The sequence below is a fragment of the Cervus elaphus genome, chromosome 13 (genome assembly GCF_910594005.1).
Source record: "Cervus elaphus chromosome 13, mCerEla1.1, whole genome shotgun sequence".
Lineage (NCBI taxonomy): Eukaryota > Metazoa > Chordata > Mammalia > Artiodactyla > Cervidae > Cervus > Cervus elaphus.
In genome coordinates this window covers 22,658,360-22,682,731 of record NC_057827.1, presented here as the reverse complement: position 1 = coordinate 22,682,731, position 24,372 = coordinate 22,658,360, and the positions used below count along the sequence as shown (strand labels likewise).

Here is a 24,372-nt window from a genome sequence, read left to right as displayed (position 1 = left end):
TTTTTTGATTTCTTCTATGATTTGTTGGTTATTCAGAAGCGTGTTATTTAGCCTCCATATGTTTGAATTTTTAACAATTTTTTTCCTGTAATTGAGATCTAATCTTACTGCACTGTGGTCAGAAAAGATGACTGGAATGATTTCAATTTTTTTGAATTTTCCAAGACCAGATTTATGGCCCAGGATGTGATCTATTCTGGAGAAGGTTCCGTGTGCACTTGAGAAAAAGGTGAAGTTGATTGTTTTGGGGTGAAATGTCCTATAGATATCAATTAGGTCTAGCTGGTCCATTGTGTCATTTAAGGTTTGTGTTTCCTTGTTAATTTTCTGTTTAGTTGATCTATCCATAGTTGTGAGTGGGGTATTAAAGTCTCCCACTATTATTGTGTTACTATTAATTTCCTCTTTCATACTCGTTAGTGTTTGCCGTACATATTGCGGTGCTCCTATGTTAGGTGCATATATATTTATAATTGTTATATCTTCTTCTGGGATTGATCCTTTGATCATTATATAGTGTCCTTCTTTGTCTCTTTTCACATCCTTTATTTGAAAGTCTATTTTATCTGATATGAGTATTGCGACTCCTGCTTTCTTTTGGTCTCCGTTTGCATGAAATATTTTTTTCCAGCCCTTCACTTTTAGTCTGTATGTGTCTCTTGCTTTGAGGTGGGTCTCTTGTAGACAGCAAATATAGGGGTCTTGTTTTTGTATCCATTCAGCCAATCTTTGTCTTTTGGTTGGGGCATTCAACCCATTTACATTTAGGGTAATTATTGATAGGTGTGGTCCCGTTGCCATTTACTTTGTTGTTTTGGGTTCATGTTTATACAACCTTTCTGCATTTCATGTCTAGAGAAGATCCTTTAGCATTTGTTGAAGAGCTGGTTTGGTGGTGCTGAATTCTCTCAGCTTTTGCTTATCTGTAAAGCTTTTGAATTCTCCTTCATATCTGAATGAGATCCTTGCTGGATACAGTAATCTAGGTTGTAGGTTATTCTCTTTCATTACTTTCAGTACGTCCTGCCATTCCCTTCTGGCCTGGAGGGTTTCTATTGATAGATCAGCTGTTATCCTTATGGGGATCCCTTTGTGTGTTATTTGTTGTTTCTCCCTTGCTGCTTTTAATATTTGTTCTTTGTGTTTGATCTTTGTTAACTTGATTAATATGTGTCTTGGGGTGTTTTGCCTTGGGTTTATCCTGTTTGGGACTCTCTGGGCTTCTTGGACTTGGGTGGCTATTTCCTTCCCCATTTTAGGGAAGTTTTCAGCTATTATCTCCTCGAGTATTTTCTCATGGCCTTTCTTTTTGTCTTCTTCTTCTGGAACTCCTATGATTGGAATGTTGGGGCGTTTCACATTGTCCCAGAGGTCCCTGAGGTTGTCCTCATTTCTTTTGATCCTTTTTTCTTTTTTCCTCTCTGCTTCATTTATTTCCACCATTTTATCTTCTATCTCACTTATCCTATCTTCTGCTTCCGTTAGTCTACTCTTGGTTCCCTCCAAAGTGTTTTTGATCTCATTCATTGCATTATTCATTTTTAATTGACTCATTTTTATTTCTTCTAGGTGTTTATTAAACATTTCTTGTATCTTTTCAATCTTTGTCTCCAGGCTATTTATCTGTAACTCCATTTTGTTTTCAAGATTTTGGATCATTTTTATTATCATTATTCTAAATTCTTTTTCAGGTAGATTCCCTATCTCCTCCTCTTTTGTTTGACTTGGTGGGCATTTTTCATGTTCCTTTACCTGTTGGGTATTTCTTTGCCTTTTCATCTTGTTTAGATTGCTGTGTCTGGAGTGGGCTTTCTGTATTCTGGAGGTCTGTGGTTCCTTTTTATTGTGGAGGATTTACCCAGTGGGTGGGGTTAGACGATTGGCTTGTCAAGGTTTCCTGGTTAGGGAAGCTTGCGTCAGTGTTCTGGTGCGTGGAATTTGATTTCTTCTCTTTGGAGAGCAATGGAGTGCCCAGTAATGAGTTTTGAGATGGGTCTATGTGTTAGGTGTGTCCTTGGGCAGCCTGTATGTTGACGTTCACGGCTATGTTCCTGCGTTGCTGGAGAATTTGCATGGTATGTCTTGCTCTATAACTTATTGGCTCTTGGGTGGTGGTTGGTTTCAGTGTAGGTATGGAGGCTTTTGGACAGTCACTTATTACTTAAAGTTCCATGTAGTCAGGAGTTTTCTGGTGTTCTCAGGTTTTGGGCTTAAGTTCCTGCCTCTGGATTTCAGTTTTATTCTTCCTGTAGTCTCAGGACTTCTCCAACTATACAGCACTGATAAGAAAACTTCTAGGTTAATGGCGAAAAGATTCTCCCCCGTTAGTGACACCCAGAGAGGTTCACAGAGTTACATGAAGAAGAGGAGAGGGAGGAGGGAGATAGAGATGAGCAGGAGGAGAAAAAGGGGGACTCAAGAGGAGAGAGACAGATCTAAGCAGCTGTCTGTTCCCAGAGTGTTCTCCGTAGCCCAGTCACCTACAAAGATTCACAGAATTGGATTGGGAAGAGAAGGGGAAAGGAGGAAATAGAGGTGTTCTGAGGTAGAAAACAGAGAGTCAAGATTGGGAGAGAATAATCTTCGGTTTAAAAATAGGGCTTCTCCAGAGATAAATCCACGAACCTATGGACACCTTATCTTTGACAAAGGAGGCAAGGATATACAATGGAAAAAAGACAACCTCTTTAACAAGTGGTGCTGGGAAAACTGGTCAACCACTTGTAAAAGAATGAAACTAGAACACTTTCTAACACCATACACAAAAATAAACTCAAAATGGATTAAAGATCTAAATGTAAGACCAGAAACTATAAAACTCCTAGAGGAGAACATAGGCAAAACACTCTCTGACATAAATCACAGCAAGATCCTCTATGACCCACCTCCCAGAATATTGGAAATAAAAGCAAAACTAAACAAATGGGATCTAATGAAACTTAAAAGCTTTTGCACTACAAATGAAACTATAAGTAAGGTGAAAAGACAGCCGTCAGATTGGGAGAAAATAATAGCAAATGAAGAAACAGACAAAGGATTAATCTCAAAAATATACAAGCAACTCCTGAAGCTCAATTCCAGAAAAATAAATGACCCAATCAAAAAATGGGCCAAAGAACTAAACAGACATTTCTCCAAAGAAGACATACAGATGGCTAACAAACACATGAAAAGGTGCTCAACATCACTCATTATTAGAGAAATGCAAATCAAAACCACAATGAGGTACCATTACACGCCAGTCAGGATGGCTGCTATCCAAAAGACTACAAGCAATAAATGCTGGAGAGGGTGTGGAGAAAAGGGAACCCTCTTACACTGTTGGTGGGAATGCAAACTAGTACAGCCACTATGGAAAACAGTGTGGAGATTCCTTAAAAAACTGGAAATAGAACTGCCATATGACCCAGCAATCCCACTTTTGGGCATACACACTGAGGAAACCAGATCTGAAAGAGACACGTGCACCCCAATGTTCATTGCAGCACTGTTTATAATAGCCAGGACATGGAAGCAACCTAGATGCCCATCAGCAGATGAATGGATAAGGAAGCTGTGGTACATATACACCATGGAATATTACTCAGCTGTCAAAAAGAATTCATTTGAATCAGTCCTAATGAGATGGATGAAACTGGAGCCCATTATACAGAGTGAAGTAAGCCAGAAAGATAAAGAACATTACAGCATACTAACACATATATATGGAATTTAGAAAGATGGTAATGATAACCCTATATGCAAAACAGAAAAAGAGACACAGAAATACAGAACAGACTTTTGAACTCTGTGGGAGAATGTGAGGGTGGGATGTTTCAAAAGAACAGCATGTATACTATCTATGGTGAAACAGATCACCAGCCCAGGTGGGATGCATGAGACAAGTGCTCGGGCCTGGTGCACTGGGAAGACCCAGAGGAGTCGGGTGAAGAGGGAGGTGGGAGGGGCGATCGGGATGGGGAATAAGTGTAAATCTATGGCTGATTCATATCAATGTATGACAAAACCCACTGAAATGTTGTGAAGTAATTAGCCTCCAACTAATAAAAAAATTAAAAAAAAAAAAAAATAGGGCTTCTCTTCTTCTTTTTTTTTTGTAAGGTTATAGTGTATTGAAAATGAAAATTAAGGAGTAGTAGAGGAGTACTAGAGGACTTTAAAAGAAATAAGAGAAAAAGAAAAATAGAAAATAGAAGAGAAAAAGGAAAGAAAAAAAAGAAGAAGAAAAAAAAGAAAAGAAAAAGAAAAAAAGAAAGAAAAAAAATTTTTTTTTCCCCTAATTAAAAAAATCGTAAAAATCTATGGAAATGAAAGTTAAGGAGTAATGGGGGAGTAATAGGGGATTTTAAAGGAAAATAAAAGAGAAAAAAGAAAAAATAAAAAAAAAATAAAAAAGAAAAAATAAAAAAAGAGAAAAAAAAAAGAGAAAAAAGTAAAATTATATCTAGGAGTTTCTCTGGAGCTGTTGCGGTCAGTGTGGGTTCGGCTCAGTTTCAGATAGCTCCTCGTTCCAGCTTACACTTCTCGATATCTACAGGCCCCTTCTGGTGTAGTCGGTGTTTTCTAGAGGGATTTTAATCTGTTGCACCAGTCCCTTCTGAGGCGGTTCCCTTTGTTCATTTGGCTTCTGTTTGCCGGTCTCTTCAGAGCCTCATTTCCGCCCTGACACAGGCGGGCGGAGGTGGACTCTTATTCAGGTAGCTAGTTCCGTCGCTCTGCGGGAAGGGGCTGACGTTGCGGGGAGGGGCTGACGTTGCGGGGAGGGGCTGGCGCTGCAGGGAGGGGCTTGCGCGGGGACGGACTGGCGCTGCCGGGAGGGGCTGACGCTGCTTTCTCCGTCTGTGCTGCTCAGGCTCCCGGCTGTTCTATATGGAGCGCGCCCCGCGCTGCGCGAGGTTCCAGCCCTAGGGTGATCCACAAAAGCGCGGAACGAAAAGCTGCGCCTGCTCTTTGTGCCTTCCCCGTCAGAGCGGTCCAGGCAGCCAGGGGCTTGGTGGGCGCGCTATCCCCAGGTGTGGCGCACCCACTCCCTTCCGCGGACCCAGTCTCAGTTTCCGCTGGCGCCAGTCGGGTGCGCGCGCCTTCCGCCCTCCGCGTCCCCAGCCCCAGTCCCCGACCCAGCCGGTCGGGTGCCTGCGCCCTGTGTCTCGCCGCGACCTTCCCCTCCCCCCTGCCTCCTGCCTCAGGCGGGGCTGGGCCGCTCCGCAGCCTGCGAGCTCTTCTCTGGACTTTCTCCGTCCCTTTGTTCTGCGAAGGGCCGGCAGTGTGTTCGGGCCGGTTAATTTACTCTCTCTCCTTTGGTCTCCCACAGTTCAAGTTGGCACCTCACAGAAGCTCCCTCCGATTGTCCTCAGGGCACTCAGGCCCGGACCCTAGCCCAAGCAATGCCGCCTAAGATTCCCTTCCCGGGACGGATCTCCGTCCTTAGCTCTTTTGTCTCACTTTTAATCTTTTATATTTTGTCCTACCTCCTTTCGAAGACAATGGGCTGCCTTTCTGGGCGCCTGATGACCTCAGCTAGCGATCAGAAGTTGTTTTGTGAAGTTTGCTCTGCGTTCAGTTATTCTTTTGATGAATTTGTAGGAGAGAAAGTGGTCTCCCCGTCCTACTCCTCCGCCATCTTGGCTCCTCTGAGTCTTTAAATTTCATAACTTTTCTTTCCTGTTTACCATCGTCTCCCTTTCTGTTTGACTTTTTTACATTTTCTTCCCCTGTTCTGTGGAAATTGCTCTCATCAAGGCCACTTTCTTGTTGTCAAATGCAGTGACTTGATTTCGTTCTTCATCTTACATGTCCTCTGTATATAATGCTCTTCAGCTTCTAGAAGTTCTCCTTCAATAGTAGACAGACTGACTTCAAAGACAGTAGGCTTTTCTCACTCTTTTCTACTTTTCTGAGCATTTCTTCTCACCCTTTTCCAGCTCCCTTTCCCTTGTGTGTATTTTAAGTAGTTGGTCCTCCAGAGCTCTGAAACCTGCTTTATTCTTTTATTTCTTTCTAGTCTTTGTGAACAACCCCAGCCATCTCTTTCCATGGCTTATTGTGGTTGTTTAATTGCTGAGTTGTGTCCAACCCTTCTGTGACCCCATGGACAGTAACCTGCCAGGCTCCTCTGTCCATGGGATTTCCCAGGCAAGAATACTGGAGTGGGTTGCCATTCCCTTCTCCAGGGGATCTTCCCGACCCAGGGATGGAACCTGCATCTCGTGCATTGGCAGGCGGATTCTTTACCACTAGTGCCACCTGGGAAACCCAACTGTAGAAGGACTCTTCTACCTATGGCTTTTTCCTAAGCCCTTTTCAAATTCTAGAATAAATAATGTCAAGAAAGTCAATGCTGTTTTTAGAGCACAGCCTTTTGAAACATTTTATTGACCACTCACTTTGTCCATGGTTGATGAAAGCTGATTTGAATGTCCAGTGTTCTATTATCTCCAAACTCTTCCTGCCTTGATGCCCTTCCTCCATGTTGCCATAACAACTCACATCCTATAATGCTGAGAACAGGGGAGCTGAGGTCTGGGGGCCTTCTGTTGCTTGGTCTTTGGTGAACTGGATCCCTGACTCCCTATTTCTTCCTTTGCTGCTTTGTTTTGCTGAAGCTTCCACTTGCTGCTGCTTCCTAAGAAAGAGCAAGATAAACTTTTTCATGTCTGCAAATGCCTCTCTTTTGCCCTTCCATTGGGTGAATACATTTTTAGGTGTAGAATTCTAGATTGAATATTTGTCCATCAGAATTTTGAAGCAATTTGCTCAGTTAGAGTAACAGTATATAAGGTTGTTATGGAGAATTTTGCTATCTTTCTGATTCCAGTTCTTTTGGAAATATGACCTGACCCACCCTCCTGGAAGCTCTTAGCGTCTTCTCCTTATCTTTATGATTCTGGCATTTCATAATTTTGTGTCTTGGTCTGTGTGTGTGTGTCCACTTGTATGCATGCATGCTCTCATTTATGTGTTAACCCTCCCACAGACCCTGTGGTCCTTTCTTCCATATCTTCCTCCTCTTTGTAAGCAAGGTTTGCTTCTTTGCTTTTTCATCTTCCCAGACGTTGTTGAAATATCTCATTTCCTCTTGCTTCCCCTCTTCCTCTTTGTGTACCAATATTTATTTAATTCCTTTGTATGTTAATGTGAAGAGGAGGTAGAGACCTGAGCTCTAGCCATGTTTAACTGGAAATCACTCCGAAGTGTTTCAAAAACGTTTACAATGTCTTTTCAGGAGCTGGTCTCTTTCTGCAAGGCACGTGATGGCTGCAAGAATTTCGGCAACCCCTTCCTGCGACTTTTTCAAGTGGTCTCCAAGCACAGTCAGACATTTGTTACAGATCATAACAAGCCTGTCTGTGCTTATGGAGTGGAATTCAGGGTCCTCAGTTTGCATTTACCCATCTTGCGTTTAGTTCAGCCTCATTGGTGCTTCACCTTGCTATCTGATGGGAAATATTCTTCCCATAAACTTCAGTAAGATGTAATGGATTTCTACAGTGGAAATATTGTTCGAACAGCAAAACCAAATCACGGCAGGTGCTTTGTCTTGGGACCATGTGTCTTGCAAAGCAGCCATTTAAAATGCCACTTGTAGAAAGCTACAGACAGTCACAGCTAATTCACTTTACAGGAGTTTTATTTGTACGTAGGGGAGAATCGCACCAGCAAACAGAATCATTGCTCTACCAAGATTGCAGCATTAGTTATCTTTGTCAACTTGTGTTCACAGATCACCTTAGGTCCTAGGCTTTTCCTTTGGGGTAGAAAATGGTGGCACTGGGGTTGGTGAAGATGCAAATGGTATCCTTTGAAGCCATTGGGGCAAATATAGTGCTCTCAAGAGTGGGACATGGGACTTCGGTCTGGTGGTCCAGTTGTTAAGAGTCCTTCTGCCAATGTGGGGGACACAGGTTCGATCTCTGGCCTGGGAAGATTCCACATGCCGTTGGTGAAACTAAACCTGTACACCACAACCACTGAAGCCCATGTGCCTAAACCTGTACACCACAACCACTGAAGCCCATGTGCCTAGAGTCTGTGCTCCGCAACAAGAGAAGCCAGTGCATTGAGAAGCCTGAGCACCGCAACTGGAGAGTAGCCCCTACTCACAGCAACTAGAGAAAACTGCTGCACAGCAACAAAGATCCAGCATAGCCAAAAATTTAAAAAAACAACAAAAGAATGGAACTGCTGTCTCAGCTGCACATAGGCTAATAGTGTTCCAGCCTCAGTGCGGTCATTTGTGAAAGCTGGTCCAAGTTAGATGCAAGCCTGCTTTGGACTTATGCAAGACAGGATACAAGCCGGTCTTGGGCCAGGGAGGCTCGAGAGCAAGTGAAAGTGTTAGCCTCTCATTTGTGTCCAGCTCTTTACGACCCCCTGGACTGCGGCCCACCACGCTCCTCTGTCCATGGAATTCTCCCAAGAATACTGGAGTGGGTTGCCATTTCCTTCAGGGGATCATCACAACCCAGGGATTAAACCCCGCCTCTCGTATTACAGGCAGATTCTTTGTCCAGTGAAAGTTACTTTCTACTCCTGTAGGAATCTGATGGCCATGCTGGAAAGGTTCTTAGCCTCCAGGGACTTAGCTGGACGTGGGACTCCCAAGGAAACTCTTTAAATCGTAATGCCCGAGATACATTCCCAGACCAACTGTGTCAGAATCTTTGGGAGTGGGACCCAGCATCAATAGCTTTATTGGCTATTTTTACAATAGTTATTCATTTATTTGGCTGTGCCAGGTCAGTTGATCTTTAGTTGCAGCTCATGAGATCCAGTCCCCTGCCCAGGGATTGCGCTCTTGCCCCCTGCATTGGGAACTCAGAGCCTTAGTCCTGCCAGACCACCAGGGAAGTCCCCAAAATGACAGCAGTTTTGAAAGCTCTTGAAGAGACAAAGGACAGGGTGCATACTAGCACTGGGTCATTTTTTAACATCCTGTTGTTGTTACGAAAGTGAAGAAATTTAACTTTTAATTATTTTGAACTAATTTAAATGGGAAGAAAGTGGAAATAATCATGTCATTATTATTTAGATTCACTCTTGCAGCTGTTTCCATGGCGTGGTGGGGTAGAGTTTTCTCCCTCTCATGAGAGAGAATTAAGGGGTTATTGTCAATTCAGAATCTAGGGCATTTGAGGAATATCCTTTTAGTGGATTTTGCTCCCATGGAAAATATGATGGGAAAAAAGTAATGGAAGGGTCCGTGGGCAGGGCTGGGCACTGGCTGGATGTGACTTCACCCGGGTCCCGTGTCTCTCCTGGGTTGTGCAGGTCCTGTGGCTGTCATCAGTGGTGAGGAGGACTCGGCTAGCCCCCTGCATCACATCAACCATGGCATCACCACGCCCTCGTCGCTGGACGCCGGGCCAGACACGGTGGTCATCGGTATGACCCGGATCCCAGTCATCGAGAATCCCCAGTACTTCCGTCAGGGACATAACTGCCACAAGCCAGACACATGTGAGTACCGTGGGAGACTCTTGTCCCTTCTGGGGTTGGAGGGGGGCATGGTGATAGACCATGGAGGCGGGGGTTCTGGAGCATTCTGGGGTGACCTACCACCTGCTAACTTCCCACTCTCTAGGAGACCCTCCCTCTTTGTCTAAAAACTCGATGAACAGCCTGGGCAAGGGGATGCCATGAGCCAGAGGCCCCTGGGCGGAGCGGGCTTGGGGCAGGGGAAGGCGAATCAGCCTGGAGGCAGCAGGCCCAGCCCCACCTGGAGAGGGGCTTCCAGTAAGGCAGGGACACAGGCACAGCTGGTTGTATCTGCAGACACCTGGCCTGTGTGTGCAGGAATCTTTGCCCAGACTACAGCCCCCAAGGTCGTCAGGCCCTCCACCCACACCTCCCCGGGAGGGGAAGGGAGGGAAGGGCAGCGAGTACCTTTGGAATGGAAACATCTCTCCAGCTGCCCTCCAGTGCCCCGAAGGGTACGGTCTGAGAATCGGATCAGAGACCCTGTGCTCGGACCCCTCCCCTCCTCACCGTAGATGTCTCCTTGAGATCAGAGGGCTCAGGGCACCTGCTTCCTACCCTCTTACCTCCCGGTGGCTCAGGCCCTCCCTTTGTACTCCTGCTGAGTCTGCGAGGGCCTCCCCTGGCCCCTGGAGCCTCGGCGGCTCTGCCCTCCCTCCGGCAGGTGTTCCCCTTGCTGTGTCCCCAGGTTCAAATCTAGGCTCAGTGACCCCGGGGCACACCCCTCCACTCCCACTGCACCTGCTCCCCCAAAATGGTTGATGTCCAGAGAGGGAGCCCTGGAGACTGCCTTAGAGCTGGAAGGGACAGAAGAGATGGGTTAGGTTAAGGCCTCATCTGCAGACAGGAAACCCAAGGTTTAGGGAGGCTGTGAGTCCCCCTCTCCTGCCCACAGGCTTCTGCTAGTCTGTTCGCTTCATCCGGTCAGCTAGTCCAGGCCAGCCCAGGAAGAAATGCCCCTGGTCTTGCTCTCCCCCTGGTGGAGCTCTCTGTATTTGGGATGCACTCTTGCAGTTCACAGAACTCTTGCTGCCCCCACTAGTCCATCTGATAGCAGAGCAGGCATTCGGCCACCTCATCCGCCTCCGCTTCTGTTTTTCTGGCTCTGTGTTTAGTGAGAGGATTGCCGCCGTGGGAGGGACTGAGCTTGAATCTGGACAAGGTCATCATTTGCCTCCCAACCTTGAGAGTCCTCTAGAATCTGTCTCAGTGTTTGTCACGCTCCCCCATCAGTACCAGTTAGAGGAAGGATACTTGGGTTCTAGAGCAGGGCTGGGCAAGGGAAGAGAGATACCTGTGTTTTGGATAAACAGTGGGGAAGACCGTGTCCAGAATGGTTCTACTCTGGCTTTAAACCTTTCGCCTCAGATCAGCATCATCCTCGACTGACCTGGGTGTGGCCATGAGGAAAGTCCTTCCATGATGCTCGCGTGAGTCCGAGCTTAGTCTGGGGTTGGCATTGCTGAGTTTTCTAGAGTGATGTTGGTACTTGAATAGAGGCTTGGCACTGCTGTGTTGAATATGCAACTGGTTCTCCTTATTTCGAGGATCCTATAAAATCACCATGAACATGAAATTAGCAAACCCTGGACCATTGTTCCTGGGGAAATCCAGGGTTAGGTTCCTTGTGAGCCTCTGGTCACAACCTTTTTATCAGCTGATCAAGACATAACCTGTATTGCGTGTGCTTCTGTTTGAGGCTACTTTAGTACATATTACTGATTCATTAACATTGAGCTCATAGTGACCAACAGCACTATGACTCATGCCTGGACCAAGCTTATCAAACACACCTGTTTTCTCCATACGGCACATCACAGCATTCACACTCATGGAAAACGGTAGACCTCGATTCAGCACTCTGCTTGGGGGGCTGCTTTAAACAGTGAACTTGTCCACAGAAAACACAAATATGCAATGAAAGTGGCATTGAATAAACCACAAGAAGGATACTCGTTTACAACAGAAGAGCCACAACAAGAAGGCAGAGAGCATGGCTTTTTAGCCTTAATTGGGAACGTGCATGTGGGTGGGTGACTCAAATTTGTCACCACTCCTTAAATGCTTGTGAATGACTGTGAAAGTGTCGTGCGTGTGGGTTTATGGGGTTACACATCAATTGTAGAGAGTAGATGAATTCGTGAAGGCAGAACCCAGGAAAAATGAGGATGGGTTGTGTTCCTGTTAGTGGGAGCTCTGGGTCTCAGGGTAGAGGAGGGTCACGTGGGCTCCTGATCCCAGGGGGAGTGACTCGGTGTCCACACGGGGAGAATCTGATATGTGGGAAGGCAGCTTCTTCTAGGTTGTTGGAATAAGTTGGCACCGTGGAGAGACCTGTGGGGCCTGAATGTCCTTTGAGGTCAAGACCCAGCCCCCAGCCAAGGAGCTGTCGCCCTAGGAACTGGTGCAGCGGAGAAGCGTCTCCGAAACTCCTTGGGTTTGTGACTCAAGGTAGCCAGCCTCTCTATGGTTCTGACAGCATTTCTCTGTATAAGCGACTGGGTCAGCGGAGACAGCGAAAAAGCAGGTTTAGCGACAAGACTTGAGGGGGCAGAGAACAAACAAGACCTCGCAGAGTAGAATCCCTCACTGACTCCGGATCATCCAAACCCTCTGATATTTAGGGGAGATGCCCTTTTCAGGGAAGCAGCATGTTGTGTCCCATCAGTAGACAGCAGACGGCTCTTAATTGTTTTCAGAAAACACGTGTGGCAGGACAAACAACGTACAGGAGCCTTGTAACGGGATTTGGTTAATCCTCCCTCTGTGAATCTGTGGCTGACTCACACAGTCGGGGAGGGGAGCACCCGGCCCTCTCCTCGCTGAGGTTTACGGGCTGGGAAACAGCAGGTCTCTGATTACAAAGCCTTCATCAGTCAAAGGCAAGGGACTCCAAGACACTTCCCCGTGTGCGAGGAGACACCATCATAAATAATTAAAACCACATGCGCCTGGGCGGATAAATAAGCAGCAGGCGTTTACGATGCTGCAGACGGGGCTGGGGTCACTCCTTTGGGGGTGATGGCAAGAAGCAGGGGATTGAGCAAAGAGAAATGCTCATATCTCAGGGGCCCCCCAGGGGGGCCTCTCCTGTCTGATTCTCTTCCTCATCTCATTTAGCAATGTGGACCGTGGGAAGACATCATAGGCACACAGCTACCTGACTTCAGGCTTCATTTCCGCAAGCCCCCCAGTGATGGATTTAGCACAAAAATGCTTTTCTTTTCTTTACACACGTGTTTATCATAATCAGGGGGGACCTCTCCAGCTGGAGTGATCAAGATGCTGCTCTTCTTCCTGCTTCTCACTGTCTTCAATCCGGGCCATAGAATTTTTCATGGTGTGTAGGAGCTGCTAGGATGTTTAGGGATCACCCAGTACCATTCGTTATCAGATGCTCGCAGCCTCTCACCTGTGTCCCCGAGCATGCTGCATGTGGCATTGTCTTTATTTGGAATGTACTCGGCCTTTCCAGGGATTCTGGAAGAGCTGAATAAAGATGCTCCTACTCGGGCTTGGATACAGAATCTGCAGTCTAGTGAGGCCTCCCTCATCTTTTATTTAAAGTCCACTGATGCTCAAAAGCATCAGGAAACCGGTCTGCCTCCTTGTCACCCAGCTGATTTGGGGCTAGGTCCTTCTGAAGAAGACAGAGAAGGAAATGGAAACCCACTCCAGTATTCTTCCCCGGAGAATCCCTTGGGCAGAGGAGCTCGGCAGGCTCCAGTCCATGGGGTTGCAAAGAGTCGGACATGACTGAAGCGACTTAGCACACTCACCTTGTGAATAAGACACTGATAGGCCGGTCTAGATGGGTCACTGGGGAGAAGTTTCAAGCTCTTTGTAGCCACACTGGGCAGTTGGTGACTTTTGTTCCTCTTGTGACAGCTCTGGGCTGCAGTCATGGTGCCTGTACTGAGTTGGACTGTGGGCAGCGGTGTTAGCATCACGCTCTGGCTCATTCCCATCAGTTGATTGGGAGGCTACTTGGCTCTGCTGAGAAGGCCCTGGGGTTCTCTGCTCCTCCCCTTTTCCCGAACCTATTCTCAGAAGACAGCTGTGCCTCTTGGTTGAGAGAGCAGGGGCCAGCTGGGGTTGCTAACACGGGTTCGTTTCCTGCTCTTTGTGCCCAGGCCAGGCTGTCTGCCTTTATTCCCAGGTTGTTTCTGTCTCATCTTCCCAGCATCAGTGCTCCCACCTCTCCATCCCTCTGCCCCTCCTGGTGGGCCTGCAGTCAGGGACTCTCCCCGACCCTGGTCCTTTTAGATACCGCTCGGCCCTGCACCTCTTCATGTTCCCTGCCGCATAGCTCCATTTCCCCAGGAATCCCTGAATCCTCCACCCTCCATCTCTTGGTAAAACTCGAGCATGTTCCTTTGGGGTCTCTCCCCTTCGTTAGTATAGTGGTCATTCACAGAGTGCTGATTTTTCTCCTTTTCATCTATTCAATAAATATTCATGGAGGGTTTGTGTCAGGCCTTCTTTTTGGCTCTGGAAACAATGGTGGAAAAGGCATGCATGGTCCCTACCCTCAGGGGCTCACTGCCACTGGGACTGGTGTCCAAGACACAGGATGGAACACTGTTCCGCCTGGGGCCTTGTGAAGGCCTCACCTTGGTCCTTTCTGCTGATGACTCACCAGCCTTTACCCCTGGACACTTTTTTCCAGGTCTCCCTCCAACTGCATGCCTCCGAATCTTACCACAGGGTAATTCCTGCTTCAAATGCCCGTCTCTTCTCCCCACGTCTCCTCCCTCCCTCCCTCCCTCTTCTTCCTTCCTGCACCTATTCATCACTCAACCACTGGCTCATTTCCAACCTCCCGTGAGACCTTCCTGGACCCATGCTATTGCAACGTGATCTTTCCCTCCTGGGAAAGGAAAAGCCATGCACAATAGTCTTGCATGACTTTAAGTCAAATCTTCGGTCATCATGTCACTTCTCAAAGAGGTGGGTACTGTCTCCCAAACCCAACTTTGAGCTTTTTCCAAAGGATGTAGCTCTTCTGTGTCATCAGTCTTCATTTTCTCTGGAAACATAGCCTGGAACTAGGGTCAGAGAAGATACCAACCAAGCGTCATGACGCTTGGTGAGTATGTCTTCATTCCAGGGTGCAGGCTGCTGTCACAGACCGAGAGAGAGGTCATTGATGGGCATCGGCAGCCTCCTCTGGACCAAGCCTTGGGCTGGCCTTTCCCTTTTTTATCTCATGCAGTCTTTCACCCACTCTCTAAGGGAGAGGCTGCTATACTCATTTCCTCGATAAAGAAGCTGAGGCTCAGTGAGCTTAAAGGACTTGTTGCAGTTCATACAGCTGTTAAGTGTGAGCCTGAGATTAGAAGCCAGACCTACTGACTCCAAGATCCATCACTTCCTCTATCAGATCACGTTGCCTGGGAGTCCAGTGGTCCACAAGCATTCACTCTCCACTTCTTGGGCTCAAGGAAGCTGGCTTTTGAGGAATGCGTTTTTTTTGGAGACCCGCTTTTCTCCCTGTTTCCAGGATGAGGACAGCTCTCCAGGAAGAACCTTGGCTGCGGCTCCCTGCAGTCATGAAGCTGGGCCAGCCTCGGTCTGGCTGGTGGTTCTCATCCCTCTTCCTGAGTTCTCCCCCAGCTCAAGTTCCCAAAGGACCATGGTGGCCTTGGCAATATTTGGCCCTGGGCTTAAGTCAGTTTTTAATATTTTAAACATTTTTTTAGAGCATGTTTAGGGTTTATAGAAAAATTAAGCAGGAAGTGCAGAAAGTTCCATCTACCCCCCAGCACTTCCCTCACCGGAAATCTCCCCTATTACAAACATCTGGCGTTAGTGTGGTAGCATTTGTTACAATCAAAATACAAATATTGATACAGTATCATTAACTAAACCATAGTTTACAGCCAGGTTCACTCTCTGCATTGTATACAATTCTATGGGTTTTACAAGAGCATCCTGTCATGTATCCACCATTTAAGTATCACATACAATGGGTTCACTGCCTTAAAACTCTCTTGTGGTCCATGATTCATCTCCCCTCCCAAACCCCTAGCAACCACTAGTCTTTTTTTACAGTCTTCATAGTTTTGCCTTTTCCAGAATATCATTATAGTTGGGATCATACAGTATGTAGCCTTTTCAGATTGACTTCTTTCACTTAGCCCTGTACATTTTAGGTTCTTTTATGTCTTTTTGTGGCCTGATTGCTTACTTCTTTTTTTTTTTTTTAATCACTGAATGCTTCCTCATCTTGTGGCTGTAACACAGTTTGTCTATTTAGCTACTGAAGGACATTGCATTAGTCTCTAAGGGCTGCTGTAACAAAGCGGCACAAACTGGGTGCTTTCAAACAATAGAAATGTATCATCTCACACTTCTGAAGGCTGGAAGTCTAAAATCAAGGTCTCAGAGACCTCTGCTCCCTCTGCAACCTGGAGGGGAATCTTCCTCCCCTCTTCCTAGCTCTTGGTGGTTTGCTGGTACCCCTTGGCTTACAGCCTCACCACTCCAGCCCTCTGTCCTCACATGGCATCCTCCCCGTGTGTCTGTCTTCACAAGGTTGTCTTATAAGAACACCAGCCATACTAGATTAACGGTCCATCCTATCCCAGGATGACCTCATCTTGACTTGACTCATTATACCTGCAATGATCCTGTTTCCAAATAAGGTCACACTGTAAGGTATGGGGGCTTAGGAATTCAACGTATTTCTGGGGGGGGCGGTGATGGTGAAGTACACAATTCAACCCATTTAACCCACAGTAAATATCTTGGTTGCTTCCTAGTTGAGGCAGTTATGAATAAAGCTGCTATAAAGATTTGTGTACAGGTTTCGCTTGGACATAAGTTTTCCACTCACTTGCATAAATACCTCGGTGCATGATTTCTGGATCGTATGGTAAGAGGGTGTTTAACTTTGTAAGAAATGGTTAAACTGTCTTCCAAGTGGCTGTACCAAGGCACGTTAGCTTCTGTTGATTTCATCATCAGACTGGCCTCCACGGACCAGAGACCCCTCCTGCCCCAGGGTCTCTTGGACTTGTCAGTGTATACCTGCCGGTTTTGTGTGCTTTCTGGAATGTGTCTGTGTATGTGTGTGTACACACATGTGTGTGCATCTGTGTATCTTCTCTCCACCCTAAACTGTACCAGCAACGGATGATTGTAGAATTCTCACTGAATAGTTGCCTAACCTATATACAAGGAGCATACTTCACTTCCAACTTGTCACTGGTGAGGCCAGTCGCTGCCTTGACTACAGAACTGGTCTCTTGACTTCCTGATCAGTATGCTCACGCCATCACAGCGTCTCAAAAGCAGTTTGTCAAGGGCTTCCCCGGTGGCTCAGTGGCAAAAAATCCACCTGCCAAGGCAGGAGACACAGATTCAGTCCCTGTTCCGGGATGATCCCCCCTGCCAAGGAGCAACTAAGCCTGTGCGCTATAACTCCCGAGCCTGTGCTCCGCAACAGAAGAAGCCACTGCGGCGAGAAGGCTGTGCACCGCAACTCAGGAGCAGCCCCCGCTCCCTGCAACTCGCGAGAAGCCGAAGCAGCAATCAAGACCCAGCACAGCCAAACATAAATGAAAAAAAAAATGTTTTTTAAAGATGTCAACTTGAATCAGATGAGTGTCAAATTTCTTGGGGGGAAAAAAAAACAATTTGTCCCGGTGATTCTCCATGGTGCCCACCTGGAATGCCTGGTGACCCTCACCTCTTCAGGCATCCAAATCCTTTTCTTTTGTTTTTGCTTTCTCTGAAACTTTGCTAATTCCTTTTCTTTGCCCACGTGTCGTTTTCAAGCTGGCCTTGGCCTTCCAGCCTCTTTTTCAGGCCTTCAGGACTCTTGTTTTCCACCTGAGTCTCTGCCTTTTGAACCATAGGTGTGCATTCAGTCTGCAGCCCCTCCTGGCTAGTCGCGTCTACTTCCTGCTTCCCTGGGCTTGCCACTCAGCCTCCCTGGCTGACCTGGCAGCTCTCCCCGGGGTCCTCCTCACAGCCTGTCTCTCTCACTGGGGGTTCAATACCCCATCTATGTTGGGTCCCTCCAATGCCCTTTTCTCCTTCATTCCTCAGCCAGTCAACAAACATCCATTGAGCTTTTATTAAGTGTTGGGTTCTCTGACGTGGGGGCTTCCCTGGTGGCTCAGCGGTAAAGAATCGCCTGCAATGCCAGAGACGTGGGTTCGATCTCTGGTCTTGGAAGATCCCCTGGAGAAGGAATTGGCAACCCACTCCAGTATTCTTGCCTGGAGAATCCCATGGACAGAGGAGCCTGGTGGGCTACAGTCCATGAGGTTGCAAAGAGCCAGACATGACTTAGTGACTAAACAACAACTCTGATGTGGGCCCTGGCACAGGGTGAAGGACCCACCCTTCCTTACCTCTCTGGCTACACTGCAGCTCTTCAGAAGTCCTGTCCTCACCCTCTTTCCTCAAGGCAATTGCTTAATGCAGCCCCCTTATCATACCAGCCTATAAGGTGAGGACATTCACAAAGATGACCAAAGTTGTGAACTATGTCCCTTTAACTGGGACCCATGGCTCCTTCATCAAGACTGAAAGGAATGGCTTGTCCCTTCTTCCTCTTCTGGACCAATCAGCCTTGTCTTTTCTGAAAAAGGAACTGATTTCGCTGCTGCTGTGGGGAGCACAGAGCCTGTGAACATAATGCAGCATTAATAGTGCATCGGTGTGATACAGATTTCTGTCCCCTTCTGTGCTAACACACCTTGCTTAGCGCAGGGTAATGATGGGTGTTTATTCCCAGCCATGGGTGTCATGGACTTAGAGATGAAATACGGAGAATGGGCTCCTTTGTCTGGGAGGCCCCCACCCCAGAATCCCAAGCAGAGACAGCAGCCACAGCTGCTGCTACTGAAAAATATGGCTTTCTAGGTTTTTCTCTAGCAGAAGCCCTGATGGACTTGCCTGATGGAAGGAAGGGTGTCTGGTTACAGGGCTGGGCTAGGAGCTTCTCCTCTGGGAGTGGAGCTGAAAAGAGGAGGCTGACTTATGGGGAAAGCGGGGGAGGAGGGACTGTTGTTTGCACCCTCTCATTGGTTTAGGAGGGAGGCTTAGCTCAGTGTGACTTGGAGAGAATAGGACCAATGTGGGGGTGGGCGGTTCTGATGCATCTCCTCCTTTATTCTGCTTGTTGGATCTTAACCACCCCCCTTAAGGGAACTATAGGTTGTAATGGTAACAGTGATATTTTGCCTTAGCCTTTGTCACCAGTTAGATATCTCCAGGTCCTGTTTGCCAGGCAGTCTCTCATATAACATTTTAACTGAACATAAATTAGGATTGTTCCCTTGGATTTTTCTTCAATCCTATTTTCAAATCCATTTAGGATAAGTAACAGAGTCCTGAGAAGACTGTGATGCTAGGTTTGGTGAGCCCAAGGAAGAAAGGAGTGCTCAGATATATTGCATATGCTAAGTTGCTCAGTCCTGTCTGACTCTTTGCAACCCCATGGACTGTAGCCCACCAGGCTTTTCTGTCCATGGGATTCTCCAGGCAAGAATATTGCAGTGGGTTGCCATGCCCTCCTCCAGGGGATCTTCCCAATCTGGGGATCGAACCCATGTCTCTTACATCTCCTGCACTGGCAGTAAGTTTCTTTACTGCTTGTGCCACTTGGGAAGCCTGCTCAGACACATTACCTATTTCCTTTCTTTCTAGAAAGAGCTAGATGATTCCAAAATGGATTATCTTGGGAACCAAGGCAGTTAAGTCCTAGACCCATATGCTTGAACTTGTCCTGAGGATTTCAGTCAGATTAACCTCTGTTAGATACTGATTCCCAAATCACTTATATCTAGATGAAATCTAAGCTTGTCACTTTGCCATTTCCCCCCTTTTATCCCAGGAAGAAAAAAAGTCACATGATTTCATTTCCCCCAAAGTACCTGGAAATGCTAAGACATTCTTGAGCATATACTTTGGAGCTGTAACCAACTGGACAGATCATGGTCCATCTTCCTGAGCTCAGACGACCTGCCTTCCTGTGGAATCTCATGACTTCATCTCATCTGTGTTCCACTGCCATAATCACATACACAAAGTTTAGTAGCTTCATGCAGTCATGCTAATTAAGTAATTAGGTTTAATTATGCTCACTGTAAATACACAGTAATTGGCTTAAAAAAAGTACTTCGGGGATGAGCATGTGCTGCCTGGTGGAGGAGGAGGTGAAGAATGATAAGACCCCCCCCCCCCCAGCCAGCCTGGATCATGTTATTTTGTGGGGGAACTTGCACCCAGGGGACGGTGTACCCAACAACTGAAATTGAATGAGATGTGGAGTGGGTCCTTCACTTCCTGTCCAGAGCCCTGGGTGTTGAAGGACAACTTGTCTTCTTGGCGTGTCTTGGCCTCAGTCTTGTCTTCAAGAAGTGGGGACAGTAACTTCCCTCCAGAGATGCTCTCCAGCTCCAGCTTTCCCAGAGCTTTTACTCTTTTTTTTTTTCCCCCTTTCAACTGGATTTGAGCATCTGAATTGGATGGGGGTGTTTTAAGGGTCATCATTCTGAACCAGCTGAAAAATCCACACAGGGGTCAGATAGGAATCAAATTTGGGCTTCATTGCTAAACTTAAGGAAGTTGCTTAGGTGTAAAGCCAGGATGGGCTTCTTAATACCTCTCCAAAATCTTTTTTAAAAAATGTGTTTATTTGGCTGTATCAGGTCTCCTTGTGTCACATGGGATCTTTCGCTGTGGTGAGTGGGCTCAGTTGGGGTGCACGGGCTTAGTTGCCCTGGGGCATGTGGGATCTTGGTTCCCTGACTGGGGATCGAACCTTCTTCCCCTGCATTGCAAGGTGGATTCTCAACAAGTGGACCACCCAGGGAAGCCCCTCTTCCAAATCTTTGACTTGGAATGCACAGACAGGAGTTGGGTCTGCAGAGCAGCTCTGTCTGTCTGGTTGCATGGAGAGTCATGGTCTGCCTCATCTTTTGCAAGTCAGAAAGCTTAGGAGCTCCTTGGAAAACCATGTAGGCAGAGAGAGTCTCCCTTGTCTGCATTGGCCCCACCCGGAAGAGAATATGATGGCAGATGATGGACTCTGCCCACCTCACCCATCGGGTACATCTCTCACTTCTTACAGGGAGGGTCCAGGTACACATGTTGAGGGAACAGCTGATGGTTACTTCCTGTGTCTTCAAGGAGATGGAAATTCCTATTTTATGGGCAGAGGCTAAAAAAGGAAAAAGGAAAAAAGACCAACCCCCCCACCATCCTTGGAGATAGCAGGGGGTTCTATTGTTAGTGGTGGCCTCTGTTAGTATTCTCTTTCCAGAAGCCCTTTCCTGGAGAAAATGGTCCTCATCCCCATTTCCTCTGAATGCGCACATGAGTCATACTCCTGATGGGAGATGGGCCAAAGAGCTGGGAATTTCTTCCTGTTGTGCTATATGCTTGTGTGTTATCTGCTCAGTCGTGTCTGACTCTTTGCGATCCCATGAACTGTAACCTGCCAGGCTCCTCTGTCCATGGAATTCTCCAGGCAAGAATACTGGAGTGGGTTGCCATTTCCTTCTCCTGGGGATCTTCCTGATTCAGGGATCCAATCTGGGTCTCCTGCACTGCAGGCAGATTCTTTACCATCTGAGCCACCAGGGAAGCCTGCTATATTCTTAATTGTCAATAATTAAAAACCCAAGTTCTACCCACTCTTAGCCAAGAAGCCTGGCATCCAAGTGCCCTTCTGTATTCTCCCCAGCTGCCTTTATTTATTTATTTTTAAAGTATTTATTTGGCTGCCCCGGGTCTTAGTTGCTGCACGAAGGATCTTTAGTTGTGGCCTGTGAACTCTTAGTTGCAGCATGTGGGAACCTAGTTCCCTGATCAGGGAGTGAACCCAGGCCCCATGTATTGGGAGTGTGCAGTCTTAGCCACTGGACCACCAGGGAAATACCCCTAGCTGCCTTTAATGCAGGATTTCCCAAATGGTGCTTTGGGCATTCTTAAGGAAAAAGAAAAATCCATGTCAAATAAACTTGGGAAAGTCTGGATTCATACCTTTCTTTGTTTTACTGTGGGATTCTGAGAGCTTCTGTTAGTGTAGGTCATTGTAGTTTTGCCGGAGCATTTCCCGTATTTTTGGGGTCACCAAACTTGATTTTGGGGATACACTTGTTAACATCTCTCTGTGGACACAGATGTTCAGTGGATTGCATTCCAGGCTGTGCTGGGGGCCTGGCGTTCTGTTTCTACCTCCCCAGCAGACGTGGGAACTCACGTGACGTGGGAACTCAGCATGCCCAGATGAGCCGGAATCTGTTTGGCACATGCTCGGTCCTGTTTCTTCCTGAGCATCTGGGAGGGACAGGAAGTGGCCGAATTCCATGGGAGTGCCCAGAGCTGGAGTGGTGGCACTCATCAGGATTTCTGGCAGAGCACTAAATGCCCTTCATGCAGGTAGATCTGAGGTCTTTGTCACTTGTTCTCTGCTTGGAAGCTCTTGCAGGTGCCTTTAACACTTCTTAAACTCCCAGATCTGGAGATGCTGGTCTTGGCCAAATTTTCATTACATTCCTTGTTTCCAGGCAGATCTGCCTCTTAGGACTGGAATTTCAGGGAGTCATCTCCAAGGAGAAATGTACAATCCAAGATGCAAATGCCCTTCCCCACCCCACCCCTAAGCTGCTGTTTCCAAACCATTGTGTAAAAGGTCAAAGCATCTCTTAATTTCAAGAAGGGGCCACCTTTTCATTAGAAGAGAAAGTAGCCCTAGACGCTGGTCCCAGCCTTCAGACTCAGCAACCATGAGACTGTAGGCAAGGCATCCACCTTCTCTAAACTTGAGATAAGAAAATGAGATAAGAAAACTTGATAATGAAAATGAAAAACACCGAAGGTGGTATTTTTTGAGACGACGTGGCATGAGAATTTGAAAGGGCTCTGTCACTTCGCCTAAGTGGCATATACATGACCATCTTTGCCTTGACAACAATATTTTTACAACAGATCGTTACAATTCCTGCCTCAAATATGCTGTTCAGGGAAACCAGCTTGATGGTGTCAAAAATAGAGGTTGCTAAGGCTTAAAGTTATTTCTGAAAAGATAAGGATCTTTCTCTCCAATGATATCTTCCCCCCCAACCCTAAGAAAAAGCAGTTTATCACCCAGATCCGAAGCCACAGAGATGCTCTTAGAGTCAGGACTGTAATATGTTGGTTGTCAGGAAATGATCGATGTAGATGAGCAGAGGGCTCAGACCAATTTCCTTTTCGGTTAATGAGACTGAATAGCTCTGGGCTCAACCAGGGGATGGCAGAGAGATTCATGGTAAGATTTTTGTGTTTGTTTTATATTCTCTGTTTGTTCCCCCTCCCTTGTCAACAAACATTGTTTTGTTGAAACTGCAGTACCCCGGCACCCCCATATACCTGTCCAGGTGCATCACTTATGTTATTTATATATCTGTGACCATGTGGTACTTGTTATGCAGTTAGAGTTTTAATGCCTGGTTGCTCAAGTGACCTCCTTTTTCCTTGTTCTTATAAGTACACAGCCCCTTCATTCTTTCTCAGCAGACCTCTACATGGGACTTTCAGACATAAATGTACATGTTTATAGGTCTTGTTTATATTTGTGCATATATCTCATGTTTTGGACACTGATCGTTATCAGTTCACATCTTTTGGCCATAAGTAATAGGCAATCCTGACCCACTTGGGCTTAAACAAGAAGGCAATTTGCAATCACATAACTCAAGCAAATAGGTAGGGAAGGCTCCTGGTGAAGTACGTTAGGACTCTAGTCCTGCTTTCCTGAGATTTTCTTGCCTCTGCTCTTCTGTGTTTGGCTTTACCACTGGTGGCTTTCCTCATGATTACGGAAAGGTTGCAGCAGCGCCAGGCATCACAATGAAACACATGGATCAGGGACAGCACAGAATTGTATCTTCTTGTGGGTTGACTGAAACTGAGAGAACCTTTTCCAAGTTCCCCAAGTAGACTTTCCCTCCTGTCTCATTGACCAGAATTGTGTCATCTGTTTATTCCTAAACCGTAAAGAAAATGGGACTAAAACAAACACATAGGCTCCTCTAAATACTCCCCTAAGCTTGGAGATGCAACTCACTTCCCCTGAGGCTTGAGGCTGCCTGGAGGGGAGTGATTGCCTTCATGGAGTCAGTCTGTTAGCAAGAAAGAAAGGGGAAATGGCTATGAGAAGTGACACTGCCCACCACCCCAGTTCTTTCCCCAGGGTCAACTCCTGCTCTGCTAAGAGTAAGCAGAGGCCTCATGGACTAGAAGTGGGGTGGGGAGAAGATGAGAACATTGATCTCATGCAAATTTTACTCCTCCTGTATCTCCCCTTAGGGAAAGCAAACTGGTAATTTGTGGTGGTTGTCAGTGATGTTCTGGTCTGGTAAATTGTCCTGCTAATTTTCAAGGCTATAACAGATTTCTTCATGTGGTTTTAGCTGGCTCTGATGATCTTGGCTCAGCTAGCTCTGTGAGTTTCTGGGAGCTGCTGTGTGATACTTTGGAAGCATCGTTTCTGGGGAGTTGGTGGGAGCAGGGGTTGGTGAAGAGAAAGAAGCAGGGAGAGTCATGAGGAGAGGAGAAGTAACATTTACTCGGTGCCTCTCAAGACCTGCTCAGGGCCAGGCTCTGAGCTGCAAGCACATGAAAATAATACTAAAATCTTACACTGCATAGTGCTTACTGTTGGTGCTGGAAATGGTTTAAATATGATAAATTGTTTTGTGTGTCTGCTAAGTCTCTTCAGTCATGTCTGACTCTTTGCAACACCATACACTGTAGCCCACCAGGCTCCTCTGTCCATGGGGTGTCCCAGGCAAGAATACTGGAGTGGGTTGCCATGCCCTCCTCCAGGGGATCTTCCTGACCCAGGGATCGAACCCGTGTCTCTTATGTCTCCTTCATTGGCTGGCAGATTCT

At 46.8% G+C, this 24,372-nt stretch overlaps 1 protein-coding gene across 8 annotated transcripts in view; it reads left to right on the top strand.

Annotated features, from left to right (window-relative positions):
- Positions 1-24,372, top strand: part of NTRK3 (neurotrophic receptor tyrosine kinase 3) — a 419,093-nt gene that overhangs the window by 243,447 nt on the left and 151,274 nt on the right. For all 8 annotated transcript variants that reach the window (XM_043922244.1, XM_043922243.1, XM_043922240.1 and 5 more), the window contains one exon: positions 9,268-9,456. In XM_043922244.1, coding sequence (XP_043778179.1) covers positions 9,268-9,456 — 189 coding nt within the window. The remainder of the gene's footprint in view (positions 1-9,267; positions 9,457-24,372) is intronic.